Genomic DNA, 21,754 nt, shown 5'->3' with positions numbered 1-21,754 from the left:
TCCATAGATACAGGGTGCTGGTCTGGGCCTTTGCAGCTGTCATGAGTCCATCCAGGTTCAGAACCAGATGGGGAACATGGTGGATGGTTTGGAATTTGTGTGGTGATGGTGAATGGAGACAGAAGTAAGAAGGGTGGCTGTACTGAATGTGAAGGGCAGTCAAATGGGTGGTTTTCATACCCAGTTTCATCTAGAAGCACAAATCATTGACCTCACTGTGTCTCCTTTCTCTCCGTCTCATTGGTGCTTTCTAACAAAGTGACTCTTGGGCCACTTCCAGCTTTTAAAGGTCCTTCCCAAGTTTTAAGTGGGAACTCCCTTCAGCCAGCAAACTGTCCAAAGCCCCCAGGCCACATCTGTAAAACAAAGCCAAATCTGTGGGTCAGAGTAATACTGTATCTGGAGGAGCAAAATAATGAACTGCATAACATCATGTTTCCACATTAGCTCAACAAGCGAGGATAGTACAGATAAATCTAGAATAATTTACACTTCATCAGAGCATTGCAAAGCTGCATTCCTGCAGGCATCCTCCAGATTTGTTGTATCACTGTTCATACAAACAAATCATAAAGCAAAGTGTCAGCATATGGCTTGATTAGAGGTGTCATTATCTGGATGAATGGAGGGTGAGCAGAGTGCACAACATGGCAGCCACAGAAGTAAGCAGTGGTGAGACTTCAGAGCGGCACTCTGGCCTCAGTTATATCTCTCGGCAGTATTACAGTTTTGTAAGAACAATAATTAAAAGATAAATCACTGAGTAGTTTAATACATTTATTAAGCAACATGGGTTTTCCAATAACAAAACAATCTCAGTTCAATGTCCTAACCTCACCTGGAAATCGAGAGGATGTTTTGACTATGACTAAAGCTGACAGAAGAGCACAACGCCTCAGAAGCCAAGATCAAAATTTTTATGACAATTGTATGCTCAGGTGGGCAAGAAAAAACATATCGACCAAAAACCAAAGCATAGCTAATACATAAACATCATTATTCTTTCTGCAAAACAAGCAAATTGAAGAATTTTCTTTCTTCCATTCTTTACCATACCACTCTTTTTTCTAAATGACACACACACACACACACACATATACATATATATATATATATATATATATATATATATATATATATATATATATATTCAATTACAATATATATATATATATATATATATATATATATATATATATATATATTGTAATTGAATGTTAAATTTGCAGGCACCAAAATTATTTCCCCAGTTACAAAAACAGATGAGCACGATGCTAACACTATCAATTCTGGACTGTATTTACATGAAATATAACCTTTTTGTAATCCTTACATCACGTTAAGGTTGTGTGTAAGTTATGTTTTTCTAATATTTGTGTAGTGAGTGTAGTGCTTTTTCACTTTCATTTTTTTCTTCTTGCTTTTAAGCCTTTGTTTTTGCGACCTGTTTCCATCACAGGACAGAAAAACAACTAGAAACAAACCAAGGCCTTGCAATCTTATAATAATTCAATGTCAATTTAAACTGTTTTGTGTCATTCTGATGAAAATATGTTTGCCCACTAAGATTAGAGGCAAACAGACAAGAACAAAACACTCAGTGCTACAGGTACATGACAGCCCTGTAGGTGTGTCACGTTCCCACACAAAGGTAAACTTGCTGAATGTAGGACTTGGTGCGTAAAAAGAAATCGTGTTTTCCCTCCTCTCAGCTGACTTGCTATTTAGTAAACATGGAAAAAAATAGGTGCCTGTATGGGTGTTTTCTCTCCCAGCTTCAACTTTTTACGAGGAGTTTAAATTTCAGGCCCTGGAGGTCATGGCCTCTCCGTTCCAACTCTTCTGAGAGGAGGTGGGGCAGGGAACCTGTCGCTGAGAATAAAAGGCCCGTCAGCTGAAGAGGTGCAGGCGTGCTCAAACCCTCGTCTGCCAGACAAACAGGAACGACCGCCTCCAGCCGGCCGGCCAGCTGCCTTAGAGGGAGATCCCAGGTGGCAAATATCCTCCTGCTGCGGTGATCCCACCGTGCAGAGGTCAGGAAATCTGTTGAGTCAGAGTAGCCAGACCTTGGTGGTTTTAGTGACCGGTGAGGCGTGACTCGTGGGGACTGAAAAGTCTCTTGCACCCCATTAACAGCAGGATATGATGGTCCAGCAGCACTTTAAGGGCCCTTGGTGTCTTGGCCTCTTTCACCTCACACCAGTACTGCCCACACCTGGACAGCCTGCTCTTGCTCGTTCTCAGCAATACTCCTCCAGTTTTCAGTTACGTGTAAGTGAGAAAAAGTAAGCAAAAGTTTCAAGAATGCAGCTGAATAGTCTGTGTCTTTATTACAGTGTGTGTGTGTGTGTGTGTGTGTGTATTTTGAATGGGTCCCTTGTGGCGACAGCAATGAAACAAGATCCACATCAGAGTTGAGCAGGTAAAGAGAAAAAAATACATTTGTTAGAGATGTGAACATGCAATGAAACAGAAAGAATGAGGGAAGGAGAAGAGTGGGGGAGGTGAAGGGAGAAAAGCGAGAGTCAGAGAGGGACACAGAGTGGGACAGACATAAACACACAAGAGAAGAGGACAGTACATTAGGAAGGAAGTCTGGTGGTCAGGATTGAAAAACGATTTCCTCTGGCTCTGCAGGTAAGAGATACAGAGCAGAAGAGGAAATCCCCTTCTCCATGCTCCTCTGTTCCATCCCTCCTTCATCTTTACTGTGAGCTTCCTGCAATTTGTAACCCCTGAAAGTGACACACACTGTATAATAATATTTGATAATATCTTGCGTGCACCACCTTGACTGAAAGCATACCAGGCTTTGAAAAAGCTGTATGCAGTTTGGGCCACCTGCTGTCACTGAAAATATAAACATTTTCAGTTTACATTAATGTGTGTGTGTGTCTATATATAGATAGATTTTTTTGGGGCCCTTTCGGCTTATCCCATGAGTTCAGGGTCGCGACAGTGGATCATCATCTGCATATTGATTTTGCTTTTTTTTTTTTTAAATGCCGAATGCCCTTCCTGACGCAACCTCCCCAATTTCTACCGGGCTTGGACCGGCACTGCACAGCTGTATATATTAGAAGACAAATATGAAAAATATCAGTATTTGAATATTTGAATAAACCTTCACACAATGAAAAGATACAAACATTCACAAGGTAATATAAATTATAAACTTTATTATTCAGTTGGAAAAAGCCATTTACAACTGTATTAAAAAAAAAAAAACTACTTTTGTGATTTACTTTCCACTGATGTGGAAATTATAAATCCTTTTTTTAAAGGTTTTATAAATATGATGCATAAACTCATTCTGCATAGTTATAACCTGGTTATTACAAAAACTGATTTGTGTTCAATCTACAAACCTGATTCCCAAAAAGTTGGCACACTGTACAAATTGTAAATAAAAAAGGAATGCAATAATTTACAAAACTCATAAACCTATATTTTATTCACAATACAATATAGATAACATATCAAAAGTTGAAAGTGATAAATTTTGTTTCTCAGAGAAAAATTGCAAAGAGTTTGGAGTTATCATCGTCTACACTGCATAATATCATCTGTGCGTAAGGGTCAAGGCTGGAAAACCATATTGGATGCCCGTGATCTTCGGGCCCTTAGACGGCACTGCATCACATACAGGAATGCTAAGGTAATAGAAATCACAACATGGGCTCAGGAATACTTCCAGACATTGTCGGTGAACACAATCCACCGTGCCATTTGCCCGTTGCGGGCTAAAACTCTATAGGTCAAAAAAAGAAGCAATATCTAAACATGATCCAGAAGCGCAGGCGTTTTCTCAGGGCCAAGTTCTTTTTGGAAAACTGGGACGCCATGTCATCGGACTAAAGAGGACAAGGACAACCCAAGTTGTTATAAGCGCTCAGTTCAGAAGCCTGCATCTCTGATGGTATGGGGTTGCATGAGTGCGTGTGGCATGGGCAGCTTACACATCTGGAAAGGCACCATCAATGCTGAAAGGTATATCCAAGTTCTACAACAACATATGCTCCCATCCAGACATCGTCTCTTTCAGGGAAGACCTTGCATTTTCCAACATGACAATGCCAGACCACCATACTGCATCAATTACAGCATCATGGCTGCATAGAAGAAGGATCCGGGTATTGAAATGGCCGGCCTGCAGTCCAGATCTTTCACCCATAGAAAACATTTGTCGCATCATAAAGAGGAAGATGAGACAAAGGAGACCTAAGACAGTTGAGCAATTAGAAGCCTGTATCAGACAAGAATGGGACAACATTCCTATTCCTAAACTTGATGTGTTGATGCCATGAAATTTAAAATCAACTTATTTTTCCCTTAAAATGATACATTTTCTCAGTTTAAACATTTGACATGTCAAATAAATATAAGTAAATGAGATTTATAAATGATTGCATTCCTTTTTCATTCACAATTTGTACAGTGTGCCAGCTTTTTTGGAATCGGGTTTGTAGCTAAACTCCAGCATTCATAAAATTAAAAAAATAAAGTGGAAAAAAAAGAGCAAAAAATTAAAAGGGTTAATTTCAGCTAAGGTTCTGCTTAGTCTCACAGCTTTGAACGCCCTACTGCTGGTTTGGCGAGCTTTAGCCCACCAAGTACAAATTGCAAATTTATTATTAATCCTCCTCTAGATTGATTTACTGGCCTCCCAGCAGACTCTGGCTTCCATGGCCTTCAGTAAACTGTTAAAAAGAATACTCCTTAAAAATGATGTTTGTTATAAATAATCTGAATGTTGCCTGTATCAACAATGAACAGAGACCATTTCCAATCTCACTTTGCTGATGCAAGGGTTTTCTATCATTTACTCCAGCAAAAAGACAAGGCTAAAAGAGACACATTAGAAATGAATTGTGATAATCAGAGCAGGAGAGGTTGAGATATCCAGAGTTTCAGGCTAAAATATTCACCCTGCATTTTGACCTAGATGACATCACATGGAAGTAGCAATTTTGATTATGTGTAAAACATACAAAACCACAAGGGATTAAGATTTTGCTACATTTTAGATACTGTACAAAAAGTAGATATATAACAGCCTGGTTCCAAATCCCATAAATAACAAGTGCCCTGTCCCTAACCTGTAGCTGGTCCTACATACCGATTTTCAAGCAAAATTACTGGTGCCTGTGGTTGCCAGGTGATGACATGTAAGGCACTAAGAGTGCATCAAGACAGTGCTATGGTCAGCTGTTGCCTGTACCTTTGATGTAAAAAAGGTCTTTAAGAAGGTCTAGTTTTCTAATAAATACAAAACATGATGGAGCAACAGATGCAACAATAGCAGCTTATTGAATGAAAGTAATACAAGTGATTGTGTGTATTTTTGCATATGTGTGCACATGTAAAGTACAGTAAATTTGCACTTCGAAAGAGGAAGAAGAAACAAAGTGAGGAAATTTCGAATAAATGATTACAAAGTTAAAACAAAATTCCTCACTATAAAAATCTGATACTTGCACAGACAAAAATGATACATCACACACTTCTCACTTCCATTCTCACTCCTAATACTTTTTATGGGGGAAAGAAAAGAAAAGACAAAATGTTTGGCCAATGACGAACACTTTTAACTTCAAGTTAATGGAGTATATAAATACTGAAAGATGTGGCAGAACCTTTATCTGCAAAGTGCAAAAGGGCCTGATCAGCACATGTAATGTTCAGTTATGATTGAGGTGATAATTGCCATGCTCAGGCTTAAAATTTCAAGAAATTGCTGGTACGTATCCATTGTTACTAAAGACCGCACTACATTAGCACAAGCTGTATTTAAAGAAATAAAAGACTTTGCACACTCGATATTGAGCCAATAAAAAACAAGCATTGATGGATTCAAGATTTTCTAAGGAAGCATCAGGCGGTGAATTTAAAAGAAAAACAAATCAAACCTTTGTTTTTCTCAGAACAAAAACACAAACAGAAAGCAGGCCTGCCTGTGACCCAAATGTTGAGACTTTATAAACACAATAAATAATTATCTAAAAACAAAAATACATATACTCATATTGTATAATCCATTTGCTAAAAAGCAAAAACAGTCTGCAACAACAAGAGGTTGAAAAAAAAAGATGTGACATATAGCTCTCAGCTCTCCTGGATATTGGCAGTACGTTTTGCTGTTTTCACTGCAGCTTGAAGGCTCACAGCTGATGAGGTGAAGAATAAAGTACCATGACATCAATAAAATCAAAAAGTTGAAGAATTTAAAACGGGATAAAGAAAAACACAATGTCTCAACTTCAGGGCCAAAACTAATTAACATAAAAATGTAAAAAAAAAATCTATGCTTTCAATACCATTTAGTATAGAGAATCAAATTAGGCTAAAAATAGGCAGTTTTAGCGTTTTAGCTGAAAACATTTTAGTAATGTTAGTAATGTGTTTTAGTCTTTATGCTTTTCTTTTTGGTGGCTTCTCTCCTGATTTGAGCTGAAATTAAGTGAAGGTATCACCCCATGTATCAGCCAGAAAACCTCACTGACTAATCAGCTGTGATCTGGCTTGAGAAGCCAGATAGTAAAAAAGCAAATGAAGGATGGTGGTGATGGGTGGGTTGCTGCAGCTTCTGAGGTTGTGTTCGCACAGACTTTTACTCTGCCTGGGAAAAAAAACAGGCCCTCTCATTCATTTGAATGGGGGAGTGTGTTTCACTGAGTAGATACTGGCACTGAAGTGGGCTACAGGAAAACAACTCGATTACTTGCATGCAGGCGCAAACTGATGATGAATTACTTTGCAATGTAATCATTTTTTCTGCTGTCTAACTCATTATCACAAAGATGAAAAAACTGAAGCTAAGAGTTGTACAATATTGTTTGCTTTAAACACAAATCTCCTCCCATGCTTGAACAAATCATGTAATTTTCTCACCAGTACATGAAATAACACACAGCTCCACCAAATTAGCTGCCTGTGTTATTTAATGTAGTACAAATGTCTGTGTGAATACGACCTTTCATGTTTATTTACACTGAGGAAAGCAAATACATTCAGGCAGCAAAAGGAGAGGATGATGACCTCTTCTCTGTATGAGGTACATTTGGCACTGGCACAATACTCAATCCATCTCTGTCCACTTTCTGTTATAGTCCTATTTTCATTTCTTTTGTATTCCTTCATCAGGTTAGTCAGGAGGAATAGTTAAACCCTGCCATCTGCATTTACCACTGCTTTAACTACATATTTACGTGATGCTCAGGGGTTTGAAGTGGTAAACGTTGAAGTGTGGTGCCAGCGGAGCTCTCCTGTCTTTGGTTCAGAAGGCACTGTGTGGGCCACCAGGATTCTATGGGTTGCTTCTCTCCAAGCTAAATCATTCCCCATCTTCCTGTTTTGTAGTTTTTTCTGGAAAGGCAGGAGGAGAATGTAGGTGTGTGTAAACTCAGATACCACTGGTCAGGTCTGTAATAACTTTGGCTTTCACCAGCTTTTTGAGGAATTCTTTCTCCTTGGTTATGTTGTGTGTCTGGGACTGTGGGAGAATTAGAGAAAAAAAATTCAGTCACACAACATCACAGATTTTGCAAGAAGCTACTTTAACTGTAGAGGCCTCATGCAAAAGCATTGCTGTATGTATTAAGCCACAGCCCTGAATGTTAGTATGGGTTTTCATATTCCCTGTGTCTATATGCGTGGGTGTATATGTCTGTATATATATATATATATATTTGTGTAAAGCCACAATGGGTCAGTTTTCCTCCCTGCTGTGCTATGAAGATTTAGTCCAGGGGGTCAACATGTAACCAGAGCCAGAGGTTCCTGTGTGCTGCTTTGGGATGGAGAGACAAAGAAATGGCCAAAGAGCAAATGAAGGAAACATAGGGTGGAGGAAAAAAGCTACAGAAGGGAAAAGGAGGAAGAAAGAAGCAGGTTGGGCCTCCACAACTCTGACTAAGTTTAAGACTCCCCTTTGGGATCTGGGCCTGTCTGAGTCAAACCTCCACTGTGTGTCGGGTCACACCAGAACCAGAAGGAACAATGAGCTACAGTTTTAATAGAACACAGCATAGGAAGCAGGGCTGCAAAGTTAACTCAAATCCATTTTTCAAGTCAAGTGTCATGTCAAACTGATAATTTTTAAAAAATACAGCAGCTTGTGCAAAAAACAAAAAACATCTCTCTTCAGCTGCTAAATCCTAAACAATGCTCAACAGGTAAATGTTAGTTAAATGTTGATAATGGGCAGGTAGCATGCAATGGGTTTTTATATTTTCCTTTGCTGAGAACACCTATGTCCTTCACATCTGACGAAGACGACAGCTTTAACAAATTTGCAACAATTTTGATTAGCTAAGCTGGAGATCAGATTAAAACTAAGTGGGCAACCTCAATAGAAGAATATTATCTTAATTGAACTGACATTTTATTATCACAGTTTATGTATCTTGTCAGCTTACAGGATTTGTGTTGAGCTTTAAAGAATCCAAACAGGATTCACACTCTCCACTGCAGTGGAATATTATGTTGATGATTACATGGCTGAGCAGTTTTGTAGTTCCAAAATAAGAATTTTAAAACCCGAGGGACTGACAGAAGGTAAGAGTTTTAAACAAAACAGCCAACAGTATTCCCATTGATTAGCTACGTGTGGCTTACAATGACAATGCTGATGAAGATGATGATAAAAAAAAAAGCTAAAGGTTCACTGTGAGTTTAGACAAAGGTTATAATCATTCTGAGCTCATGGTTTATACACATCAGCACATGGGTGACATCTTTGATTCCACCGGGTTTCAGTGTAAACACAGAGCGGAGGGAGATTTGACTGATGGAGAGAGATGTCTGTTAGGAGAAAATCAATGTTCAAACAATACACTAACAGTGAGCTTATTGCTATAGTGACTGATAAAAGACCATTAACACTTTAGTACATTTGTTATCATGTTTTCAACTAATTTATTTGATATATTAGGGAACATCAACATTTATTTATTTTTTTTAATTAGAAGATTACTTTTATATCTATTTACATTTTCATTGGTGTTTTTATAAATGTTCCAGATACTTCTAAATGTTACCAAGCAGATACATGTTTCTTATATCCTAGTTTTGTTTTAAATACTAAAAAGTTAACTAGAATTTACTGCACAGTAATTCAGGTTAGTCAGTCAGATGTGCTGGTGCTTTGTCTTAGTTTTCTTACTAGGATGACATTTAACAAATTTCCTTTACATTTTAGTTGAAAGCAAAATGAAAAGGAATCTCTCAGGTTACTGAATGTTCCAAGTAACACGTTTGGTATTGCAGCAGGCAAACAAGGCATATACATTCTAACTGAAGTACCATATCTTTTGATGTAAATAAACAAGCTGACTAGTTCTATTCATGCACTATTTTTGAAATAATATTACCATCAGCTCAGAAAGTGCTCGCTTTGTAGTTAATGTATTTTGGCTGTAACCCAGTTCAACCTGGACTGGTGGTTCCTCTTTATTTAAAATTATAGTTATTTGTTTCAACCGGTTTTATTTAGAGACCACACTGGGTAGGGAGAATTCAGAATATGTTGTTCTTGTTAGCATGAACATAATATTACAGAATATTTCATTTGAAAATATGCCAATTTAATAGCCCCTTGATTATTTGCTGACTTATTGGTGAAATAAAAAACTGTGCTAGTATGATCAAATGCTCACCTCTTTAATGGCAGACATCTTCGTTTTCTCCCAGTAATGTAAAAGTGCAGAAGGCTTATTCAGGTCATAGCTGAAACCAGCTACCGCCACCTCATCACAGTTATGCAGTGCCATTGTTATGGCAATTGCTCCCAAAGTAGGGGTGTTCTGTCATTAAAACAGAGATGACGCTGTCAATACATTACAGCGCACACATATCAGCAGCATATGTTGCAAAAAATGTATTTTGAATAATGCAGGGAATGATATGGATGTAAAACATGCAGTATTGGGATTTCAGGCAATATAAAAACTGTAGGATCAAAAGGTAGATGTCCGCCCTTGCTCATGCATCTGCTTTCCTACCTCCTTTACACCTCAGTCTTTGTTCTTCTCCACTGCTGCTGACTGACTTTGAGCACTTGGTGATTAACTATTACCTATAAGACGCGACCCTTGCAGACCTCTAGTACGACACAGTGATCTACAGGGTTGAACTGTACTTCCTAACTGCCCTGGGCAAGGCTGGGTTGAGAATTGCGTGTGTGTGTGTGTGTGCGCGCACGGATGTTAGAGAACAGAGGGGGATAACAGTGTGTGTGCTAGAGTGTACAAAAAAGGGTGCAGAAGAAAGGGTGGCGGGAGGCCCCATTTAAATCATTACCCTGATTTGCAGCCCTAAGGGTAAGTGGAGCTGAACCAGCAGCTGGCCAACCCCCTACTGTGTGTTCTAATACAGATTGATTTACACACACACACACACACACTAAACATCAACCCTTGTATAAAAAAAATCTGCATACTCATTAATTCTTTTTATACATAAACATACACTGTGATGGTAAGGAGAGAGAGAGGAGTGTTCCAGGAAAAGTGTGTGCCAAATCATACAACTCTGCAGCTTGTACTGTGTGAGACAGCATTGCAAACACCCAGACACAAACAAACGAACACACACTCTTTTTCACACGCACGCACGCGCACACACAGACACACACACCAGAAGCCCACATGCTTAACACATGTTGCAGAGTGGAGTTCAGACAGGGGTGTTCTGGTGGCCCCAGAGGGCAGAGTTATGATGATACACTTATGTCCCTTACAATTTTCTAGTAATAATCCCCTCTATTAGTTATGAAAATGTATGTGAGCATTATAATTTCAAATTCGTTTCTATGTACTCTGGTTGAAAAGCACTGACAAACATGTTCTCTAACAAAATGTTTTCACACAGAAGTCTCAAGTCATAATAAACATGCTGTTCATTGAGCATTTACATCAACTTCTTAAATTAAGAGAACAGTAGAAAAGTGCAGGCTTCAATTTGTAGTACTGCAGCAATAAGACATAATCTGGTATATCGTCTTAAAATACTTTATTTCTTCCCCTTTTTAATGTGAACATGGAGGCAAACTGCAATTCTGTAGTGAAGAACCTCCAAGGAAGTCCTAAAATAAGCCTATAAATCCAGAACTACTTCAAGGAGGAAAAAATAAAAATAATACTTTACCAAAACAGGGGCTACTGTTTTACAAGTGATAAACATTACTTAATTTCAATGATAGCTATAGATAAGCGCAGATTATACAAAACATTTTTTTCTTTAATGTTTATAGATTACTGAAGAAATTTTTTATAGCAAATCTAAAGACCATTAGCTTCATTTTATTTCAATTCAATTCAAATGTGATGTTTTGGCAATGTGTTATTCAACTTCAACTTTTAACTGCTTGAAAGGGGGACATCACCTTTGCATACGATTCCTTTTGTTTTCCTACTAAAAATCCCCATTTTACTCTATTAAAATCTGTAGGAATGGGACAAAAGAAGACGGTAAACAGTACACTGGTATACAAATGTTCTCAGCACAACATTAAAATTGTGCTGGCAGTGTTGTGGTTCTGGAAAAGAATGGCATGGTGAAAGTGTACATGCATAGGTATGTATCTTACCCCATTGCCCATTTCACCATTGTTCTTGGGCAAAAGCATGAACTGGAAGGCAGCCTCTTGAATGAAGTAGGGATTGAGGATTCTCATCTTTGAGGGCTCCTGAGGCACACGGTTAGCCACAGATTTCCAAAAACCCTTTGTACTCCTCTGAAGTATAGAGAAGAAAACAGACAAAATAAAATCATACTAGTCTTTTTGATTACAAAAATATAATACTTTCATATGCAGACTATTTCACCATGGACAGCCAAATGCAATTTACAATCCCAACATCAATGTGAGATTTTCCTCTGAATAATATTGACATTAAACACAGAAGCCAACCAGAAGCCAAACCTCTACTACCACTGATTAGGAAAATGGCTTTTGGGCCTTTAATGGATGAAGTCAGGGTGAAGAACATCAGTAATTATGACCCGTACTCAGAGTGTAGCATGGGGTGAGGGGTGTAGAATTACCAGCCTTATTAGCTGTGAGGGAAAGGGTTGTGTGGTCATTTTGGACACACACACCTTCCCGTATAGTAAAGTCTGTGTGTATACACACACACACACACACACACACACACACACACACACACACACACACACACTTTACTTTATAATAGTCACTTAAAAAAAAAAAAACTTTTTCCATGCCAAAATAAAAAACAAATCCTTACAAAAGTAACCCAAATGAATTAAAACCGAAAGCTAGTAATGTCACAATTTTGTATGAGGACTGACCCAAGTGAAGAGACGGTAAGAAGAGTAAACAGATAACCAGGTTTATAAGGGCAAAAACTCAGTAATCAACTAAGGATCGCTCCTAAGAGGATGACACAAAAAAGGCACAACAGGAAGCAAACATTCAAAACAAGGATATAAGGCTGAGCTAACAAAACCAAACCTCAGGCCGGGAACAGAGAGCAGAGTTCAAAAAACAAGAATCAAAAAACACTCATCAGGTAAACCAGGGAGCAAGGTGCACTGTCGGGGAGTTAGATGGAGGATCTGGCAGAAGACGATGGGAAGAGCCGGCTGTAAATAAACCAGGGAAAAGGTGAAAAAAATCAGGCTGATGACTTAACATGAGGCAGGAAGCAGGTAAATGGGGCTACAAAATAAAAGTCCTGGGCAGGAAGGGGAACTGAAATCCAGATCATGAGAAGTAATTGGCGAATTCACCAGAGGTCAGATAAAGTTAGCCATTATGATGTTACTTCTCATTAACATTTAAGATAATGTTTACACTCAGAAGCAAGAACTTCTAACCCCCCTAAAATTTCTTCATTAGGATGTCTATCACAACTTACCGCTTCTAGAGTGTGATGAAAACCAAAGTGCCAGGAGTGCCAGGATTGGTTAGGTCTAATAAGTATTTTTGTGAATTACATGTGTTTACTGTCCTCAGGTAATTTTAATAGTTGCAGTACAATAGTTAAGTCAACACTGGTCTCCCATTAGACACACACTTGGGAAATCTGAAATCTCCAAGTATTCTGAGCCAAGATCTGAGGTTAAGTATGGTATTTGATAGGAAATGGTTTAAAATCCCACCTTGACCTGAGGGTGCTCTGTGAGACCACAGGTATTCTTAGACAAGGCAATTAAGATGAGTCGCTAGGGTAACCCTTCAGACAGGCCTGAAGCTCCATCTGAATAAATTACTAAATGAAATTCACTTGTTTAACTCAGAACAGCCACTGCACGTTAACATACAGGAAAAAAACTCACAAAAAGCTAGTTATTCAGAACCCACATGTAACAATGGATACCCTTTTCTGACTTCTGAATAAAACATAATTGACAAAATTGCACCTCAAGCAAATGTGTGACCTTTACAGTATTACTTCAAATGAAGATTTTTAAAAAAGTGCAATGAACAAACAGCATGTGATTGACTGACAATATGACTTCCTAAAAGGCAACAAGCTAATAGGGTAGGCAGATGTAAATTTGAATCACCTGTTCAAATAGGCAAGCACCCACCCAGCCGCCTTTGATATATTAGTACATGACTGCGTGTGTGTTTGTGTGTGTTTATGTGTGTTGGCAGAGGCAGTAGCAACAAGTCAGCCAGCTTTGTGGCTTCAACAGTGGCCGCTCTTTTTGAACGTGGGCCCGGCTCTGTGCCTTCAGCAAGCTGCAACAGGAACAGCAGCTCATCTCTCCTGTCAACACAGCTTGTGTTTGCCAGGAATCTATTTAGCGGTGCTGTTTGGATGTGTGCACGTCTGTGTACTGAATAAAGAGAGTGATGGATTTTTTTCCTTTATTCTTGGAAGGAGGGAAGCTAATGACACACAACACACGCCCCTCGCTTTACACAGCTATGACCTGACATGTACATAGACACAAATGCCATGGGGTGGGGATCTCTTTGAAGATATTCAGACAAGTACAGGTGGCTTTGAGAAATTTAAAGAGCAATTAGTATGTGAGGATTCAGATCTGTCAGGAGGGAGGGGGTGATGGGTGCTTGTTATGGGTTTAGGAATGTGAAAAGCTGCTCACATTAAATAGGCCTCAAACTCAAACTTTCACCAGTTAAGATAGGCAGGAAAAGCTAATAATAATATTCTATGCTCCTGAGCCACCAGGGTGCTTTGAGCAGATCATTTACATTACTCTGGGGAAGCTGTAAAGCTGTGTATGGGATTGCTACTGGGTATTAATACATTTAAATGCATCAATGGTAGGGGAACCCTAACTTAGTTGCTCCCGATGAGCTTTGACCAGCTGCATAGCAGCTCCCCCATCGGTGTGCGAGTGTGAATGTGTGAATGGGCGAATAAGAATCAGTGTAAAGTGCTTTGAGTGCCGATAGGTAGAAAAGCACTATATAAGTGCAGACCTGAGTTGTATTCTAGCTTCCTCGTAGGTAAATGAATGTTAAAAGCAAGACTTACAGAGGCAAATATCTGCTGAAATTGTTGCACTATTAGTGGTGAATATAGCAGGAACGGATCAAAAACCTTTTACAAATAGCCTCCAGGAAACAGGGTGCATCTTCCACTGTGAACTGACCGCTAACCTCTGTGTGAGTGTATAGAAGTTTCAATACAAACACCATTATTTGAGCAGGGGCAGAACAGTAAGCTGCAGACTGGTCCTATACCACTTACTCATCATATCTGTGACACAAATGCTCAAAGGTTAACACACGTGTAGCTAGGTTAGTTAAACTGTCGCTGGGCCAAGGTCAGAGAGGAAATAGCTGTTTCCCCTCTCCTGCATCGGCTTTAAGGCTAATTGGTCAGGATTATTAAATTTAAGTGTGTGCACAAGGCCGTGTGCTTCAAAATAGCACCTGTTAAAACAACCTTGAACTGCAAGAATTAATTGTTTGCAATGCAAGGAGATGGAGAGTTCAACATCAATCAGTAGGAAGAAGGTAAACTGGAATGTTAAGTGGAACTGTAACATCCACTTTGTTACACTTTAGTGCAAAGTGTAACAAAGTTTACCAAAACAAGGCAATAGAAAATTAACTGTTTTCCATGCACTGTTTTGTTATTATTAGGAGTTAGTGCTAATTCAACAGGAAGATGCTGTTAAACTATAGCAAGAGAAGAGAGCACTGGATCAGGCAATTACAAATGTGCCACTCAAACCTCGACCTATAGAGATCTTAGTGAAAAACATCATGTGAAATTACTTTTTCCTTACTCTTAACAAGTCCACATTTCTCACAGTAAAGAGATAATCTAATATTATACAAAAAAAAAGGTACCAATCTTATATCACCCAGATGGGATTTCACATCTTCCAGTCCATACTATCTTCTAATACTATTTTCATATTGCTTATTGGGTACGCTGTCTGTGTTAGGAGCTGTACTGGGGATGAGTCTATTTCCATAACCCTAAAGGCAACTTTAATAAGTGATTATGCTGATGTGATATTGTCTGGATAATGAAACTTTTTTGGCCGCCCTTTTGAGATGGGTCAGTGAGCATGTAAATTAGTTTTGACAAGTAAAAATACAGCCCCCACCCCACACCACCCCACCCAAAAAAGTCCTACTGTTACATCAAAGCACAACATAAAGCTTACCGGTTTCTATTAAAAAAAGTAGTCTCTTCATGAGAGTGTTGTCAAGTGCACTCAAAGCTGAGTATATTTGTCTTGTAATTTCACTGCTGTAGGAAAATCACAACTATAGAAACCATCACCAAATGTGCACAAGGCACAGGATTAGAAAAAGAAAAGTAGGAGTTACTATAAGCCAAGAGGGATCAAAGAGATGGAAAAAGTGATGTGAACTAAGAAAGAGGGATAAGAACAATCATACAAGGACAAAATGGAAAATATGCAACAGTTGAAAATGCACAAATAAGTAGGTTTTGATTTTTAATGGGCTAGTGATAGCGAGACTAAATTAGGCTGGGCAGAAACACCCCAAATTTGAAAATGTACCTCGGTTGAGCTAACTCCACAAATGTACAAATGCCCAAATAAGAAACAGGTTGGCTTAGAGCCTCGTGTTTACACTTTTCAATGTGGTTTGGTTTTGAGCACAACCCAATGAAACTTAACTCACATTTAAACTTAAACATTTCTGTGTGGAATATAGCAGATCTCAGTTTATAGGTCTCAAAGGAATGAGTGAGTGAAGAGTGCAGAAATGTGTAGCAGGCTGTCATATGAAGCGAAAGAGAACATAATATTATCTGCTTGGTTACTACACTTGGCTTTAAAGTACTTTAGTGTAAACAAATATGAACAAACTTCAGCTTCAACTTAGGCTTCAGTACTTTAAGCAGTAGTAGGTGGTTAAGGCCGATTTTTATGCCACCAAAAACAGTCTGACCAATTCTTGGGTGCCATAGCGATGTTGAAATGACACATCCTTCCTTGCTTGATAGGCAGCTGTTATACAATTTGGCGCTATGTGGCCTCTTCAGTTTTTAAAACAAAAATATTAGCCACGAGCTGCTAACAACTTCAATAATAAACACATAGTAGAATTATAACCTAAAAACTGAGAAATTATAACATTGTAAAAGTAAAATTCATGGCAGAGCCTCTACATTAGATTGCAATAAATTGCACAAGTGTACTTAATGTTGTGCCTGATTAGTGTATGTGCTCCACTCCACACAACTATTTGACAAAGAATATTTGAAAGAGAGGTTTTCCAAATTAGGTGAAAAATGCTAAGGTGTACATCAGAGAAAACAGTTTATTCAATACAGAAAGGTGAGATTCTAGATAAATTAGGTTTTTAATCTAAAGCATTAACCAAATTGCCTTGACACACTGGTGACACACTTGCTTTTCTTGACACATATTCAACACTCTCATGATGGCAGACACACAAACAGTAAAAACACTTGACAACATTTTGACCCTGGAGTCTTGTAAATGCAACATGGCCTCCAGGTAACAACAGAACATTATACGGCTAATGGTGCTGGCAGGTCCTGCTGGTCTAAAAACAAATTCAGGCTTCTTGTGATAAATCTTTGATACTAAACTTTTAAACTTGTATCAATACTTAATTTACCACTATCTATTGCATGAGAACACTAAAAGGAACCCAGTGTACAGGTCTGAGTGTTAATCAAAGCAAGCTTGGTAGGTGACTGATTTTGAAACACAACACTCCTGATAATCAGTGACATCCGGACCCTATGTTAGTCATTTGGTTCATGTTCAAATTCCATGTTTACAAGTATGTAAATGTTTATGAATGCATGCTTCTTTGGACTTCTGCACAGATGGTTGGGATTTTAAAAAGAGCCATATAGCTGTGAAGAAAGAAACTTTTTTTGGTAAACCAAGAAACTTTTGGGTTACAGTATAACAGTATAATAATTAGCATATGAATTATCATATGAAACAATTGGCTATTTTGGTAATTCTGTGCAAACTCTTATTGGCTTGACTATGATATTTTGATACTACGGAGTTTTATAATAAAGGAGAAGTACACCGTTTCTCAAATTGTCTCCATCCAGCATTTATCTCTCTGGCTCGAAAAGAGCTGAGAGAGCTCCTGTAAACAAACAGGAGAGAGAGAACGCCAACACTCCACCTTCGAACTCTGTGTTTACCACCGGCTGTATATCCTTCACTGGCTGTGTTTGAAAATATCCCTGCAAATACAAACAAGTACGGCTGTGTGTGCATGAACCGTGAGTGCATGCTCTGCATGAAGGTTGGGGTGGGGTTGAAAGTAGTCACATAGAAAAAAACAAAACAAAAAAAACACCAACAAAAAAACGGAAATTTCAGCAATCGTGGAAATCATGTCTGAGCAACCTTGTAAACAACATGTAACTGGGACCCAGCACATATGGGTCAGACTTTCTACTAGAGTGACAGAGTTGAGTCGTAATCACTTAGACCTGCACTTGTGAGGGATTAGGGTACTGTAACTGTAAATATAATAAAGATTTTTACTAATATTTTTTTTTTTTTTTTTTTAAATGGAGGGTGCATTCAGATAGACAACTGGATCTGCAAGCAAAAGATGTCATCGTGACCAAGGTGAAGTTTTTAAATCTCATTTTTGCCCTGAAGTTCATGAGGTGTGCATGTTTGAGGGAGTAGGAGGCTATGTACGTGTGTTTGAGAGAATATACAAAACACTAAATAACAGATTGCGAAAGAAATCCAAAAGGATGCTGTAGGCATCAAAGAAGCCACAATAGCACAAAATTATCAAGCACACTGACCACTGGCTAGATACTCCACAATAACTGTGTACCACCCATCAACCTTTAAATAAGAAAGAAACTTGCTTTCATAACCCTAGAATGAGAGTGAAAAGGTTTTGCATCCCTTCTAGCTGTGAGAGTGCAGCTTACACAAAAAAAGCACTGCTGGACTACCAGATGTAAAAGCTTACAAAAGGATAACCATCCTAATTTAGAATAAATAATTAAATAAAAAACAGTTTTGACTGTTTTTGAAAATGCGGCACTAAGTTCACGAAGGCAAATGTAAATACACATTAACGTCAATCATATGTATGTTTTTACTTCAGCTCCTCTCATACTGTTGCCCAGACAGATAATGTTGCCCTGGTAAAACGTTTGAAAGGCTTTTAAAACGTTACCATTTATATACTACACACTCAATTTTTACAAACAATAACCATTAGAATCTTTGTGTGTTCTCCTTAGTGATCATTTTAAATAATGGGTGTCATGGGATGGTTACTAATTTCACATGATCATTTGACACGTCCTACAATAAACACACACACTACTGTCAGCACATGGGTAGACACAATTCAAAGGCCTACTACTGTAACAACAGTAAGTGTAACAACTAGTGAGTCAATCACACAACTCGATACAAGTTGGTTAAACCAAGTCACTGAACAACTGAAAACATCACATTATTTAGGCTGGACTCATCATAGAAAGGTTACAATTGATTTTTGTTTTTGTTTTTTTAAGGGTAGTTACATTTACTGCTGCTTTTTGTGGGATATGTTAGACTGATGTCTGTTTATGTGCAATGTCACTATCACTGCACTGAGCTTACTCATGGTGCCAAAAAATTAATTCCCCCCATGTAATCATTCATGTTGAATAAATTGCATAGAAAACTTTTTTGAGGAAGACCTATAATATTTATATGATGGCAAATTAACTACTGCTGATGTATAAAAACAAAGGCTATCCAGAGGCCACGGTCAAGCCACTTCCCGATATACATGGGAGACGATGTGAATTTGACACTGGAAAACTAATAAAAGGGGATATTGAAGAAGCAGATAGGCAGTCCAGGGTAGTTTGTGCAAACATAGGTTGTACTTATTAACAAAAGTACAGAGGCAAAACCAAAATCTCAGGAGCTAAACCAATTAAATAGAGAAAAACAAAGAAAACATTGTTCAAAAAGTATAACCTCACAGCAAGCTGAAAAACCTTGCCCCTACTTCACTCTCACCTAAGTGGAACCAACCGCCTGTAGAGGTAAACATGGGGTGAGCTCAATTACATCAAAGTACATTTACCTTTAATGGACCTTTTTTGCAATACAAAGTGACAATGGCTGTGGACAGATTTTTATTTAGTTCCATTTAATAGAGTGTACTTAATCTGGTAGAGCATTGGGTTGGGATGCAGAAGGCAGCGTGTTCAAATCCCACGTCACCAGGTGTGGCCCCACCCAGCCACCAAGGGCAGCCTTGGTAGCGGTTCCGAGCCCGGATTAAAAATAAATAAATAAATAAATAAATTAATTAATTAATTTTAAAAATGGGAGGGTTGCAGCAGGAAGGGCATCTGGCACAAAAACACACAACACACATACAAAATCAGCGTGCGGAACACATTCCACTGTGGTGATCCCTGAAGGGACAAGCTGAAAGCCGTTGCCTATTTAATCTACCTAAACTTCATACTACCTATCCTCCCTCAACCTGGTAGCACCCAGCCTCCCACTGCTGAGAGGGTCTAATGATGCAAACCTGCTTTCAATCTGCCTGACTGCCGTGTTGATCTACTCCACCTTCATAGTAGAAACAAAAAAAGGAAATAAAGGGAAATTTTCTCCGTACAGAACGTGGTCCCAAAACCCTACAAACAACAAACAAATAACTCATCAAAAAACAAATCAATTCAACATTTACATTTTAAACAATAACTCAAGTTAATCATTGGTTATGTCAGGGAATACAGGGCCTAGTAAAAAAGGAAAGAGGGTGACCTTTTCAGTCACACACAGGATGTCATGTCTGTTTTCTGCCAAATTATCACCTACCCTTAGACAATATGATTTTTTTCCTTTTTTTTCCCTGATTTTTAACCCATGACATACATTTCTTCTTTCCTCAGCAGATCAAAGAGTGCTGAGTAGGTTGCCAGAGGCCAGATCAATTATCCCAGGAAACCATTTCCACTGTCTTTTTCTTCTGACACAGAGAAATCTGGGCCTTATCAAAGACTGAAAAGGCCATCAGCCAGCCAAGCAAGCTATTTTCCTCCATTTTACATTAAGTTAGCTTCCACTGCTCATTTTCTTTTCGAGAACGATTATCCCATTACCCTATTGTACTTTATTCACACCAACTACAGTATTTTTACAGTATTCTCTTTCTATCCATGTTGTCTTTCATGTGACTCTTGCATTTTGATTTATGTCACCAGTTGGCAGACAGTTTCTAAAAGTTTAGCAGCTAGGCTAGAAATACATCCTTACCAGTCTCTCCTTGAAGGCCATGTGCTTGAGCCACTTGATGTCCTCAGGTTTGAAGGCAGATAAAACAAAAAGGGATGTTTTGTCATACAAATTCAGATTCTGGAATGCTCCCTCCGGATAGGTAATCCTCATGGTTGTTTTGGTCCCTACATTCTTGTGATAACCATGTACTGGTGCTCCATTCAATCTGCAAACACACAAATAAGTCTCTTAGTACATGGAACTGAGGCTTCAATGTCCAGAACACAAAAATGACGGTACCTGAGTTGTTGCTATTTATGCTAAACCAAGTATAGACTGTGCACTTCAAGGTTCTGTTAGAATCAAAGTGTCTTTTGTCTTTAAGAAGTGGTCTCACCTCACAACAATGTCGTACATATCTATATGGGAGCCAAGATTCTTTTCAGACAGGATTCCCCCATTGCCCACAATGACGCATCTTTTACAGCTGAGACTGGAGGGCAGAAATATCATAAGTTAGCAATATTAAGAAGTGACAGACAAAACTCACTATGTTGGTGTGGGTACGTAGCAAAACTACCTGTCCAGATCCTTTCCAAGTCTGTAGTTTTTCGTGGTATTTAAAATTTCTTCTATATGTTTCTCTGCAAAGGAAAAAAAAAAAAAAAAAAAAAACACTTCAAGGAAGAGTTAAGGACATCTACTATACTATATTAAAATGTACTTAAATGACTGTATTGTGTAGGTTATTTAATTTTCCAAAGTAGTTTGCGATATAAATAAACTGTGATATTCATTATGGAATATTTGAAAGACAAAATTTTGAAAATTGTTTCCTTGCAAGGTAAACAAACTGTCCGGGATGTCAATACCACTAAAAAGAGAAAAGTCTAGGTAGTCTTAACACATTTGAAAGAGAGAATACATTTATTCATTCAAAGATAAGGAGTGACCAATCATCACTCAGAAATAAAGGTGATGGGAGAAAATGGAGAGTAACAACTCCGACATGCAGCATTAAGAATGGTACGTGTGTATGTAAAAACTCTCCCATAAAAGCACT

The 21,754-nt window shown here is 38.4% G+C and overlaps 1 protein-coding gene across 14 annotated transcripts in view; it reads right to left on the bottom strand.

The window, feature by feature from the left end:
* Positions 1-199: 199 nt before the first annotated feature.
* The window catches only part of LOC137098350 (CMP-N-acetylneuraminate-beta-1,4-galactoside alpha-2,3-sialyltransferase-like), a 47,569-nt gene continuing 26,014 nt past the window's right edge, over positions 200-21,754 (bottom strand). For 5 of the 14 annotated variants that reach the window (XM_067474522.1, XM_067474518.1, XM_067474516.1 and 2 more), the window contains 7 exons: positions 21,272-21,335; positions 21,089-21,184; positions 20,731-20,917; positions 12,531-12,606; positions 11,588-11,739; positions 9,657-9,803; positions 3,163-7,365 (listed from right to left, as the gene is read on the bottom strand). In XM_067474522.1, the coding sequence (XP_067330623.1) occupies positions 7,216-7,365; positions 9,657-9,803; positions 11,588-11,739; positions 12,531-12,606; positions 20,731-20,917; positions 21,089-21,184; positions 21,272-21,335 (872 nt within the window). In that variant the 3' untranslated portion in view covers positions 3,163-7,215. The other 9 variants (XM_067474524.1, XM_067474525.1, XM_067474519.1 and 6 more) reach the window with 9 other exon arrangements.

This window comes from Channa argus, chromosome 14 (genome assembly GCF_033026475.1).
Source record: "Channa argus isolate prfri chromosome 14, Channa argus male v1.0, whole genome shotgun sequence".
Classification (NCBI taxonomy): Eukaryota; Metazoa; Chordata; class Actinopteri; order Anabantiformes; family Channidae; genus Channa; species Channa argus.
The sequence above is the reverse complement of the archived record's forward strand: the minus strand, read 5'-3'. Positions and strand labels throughout refer to the sequence as shown.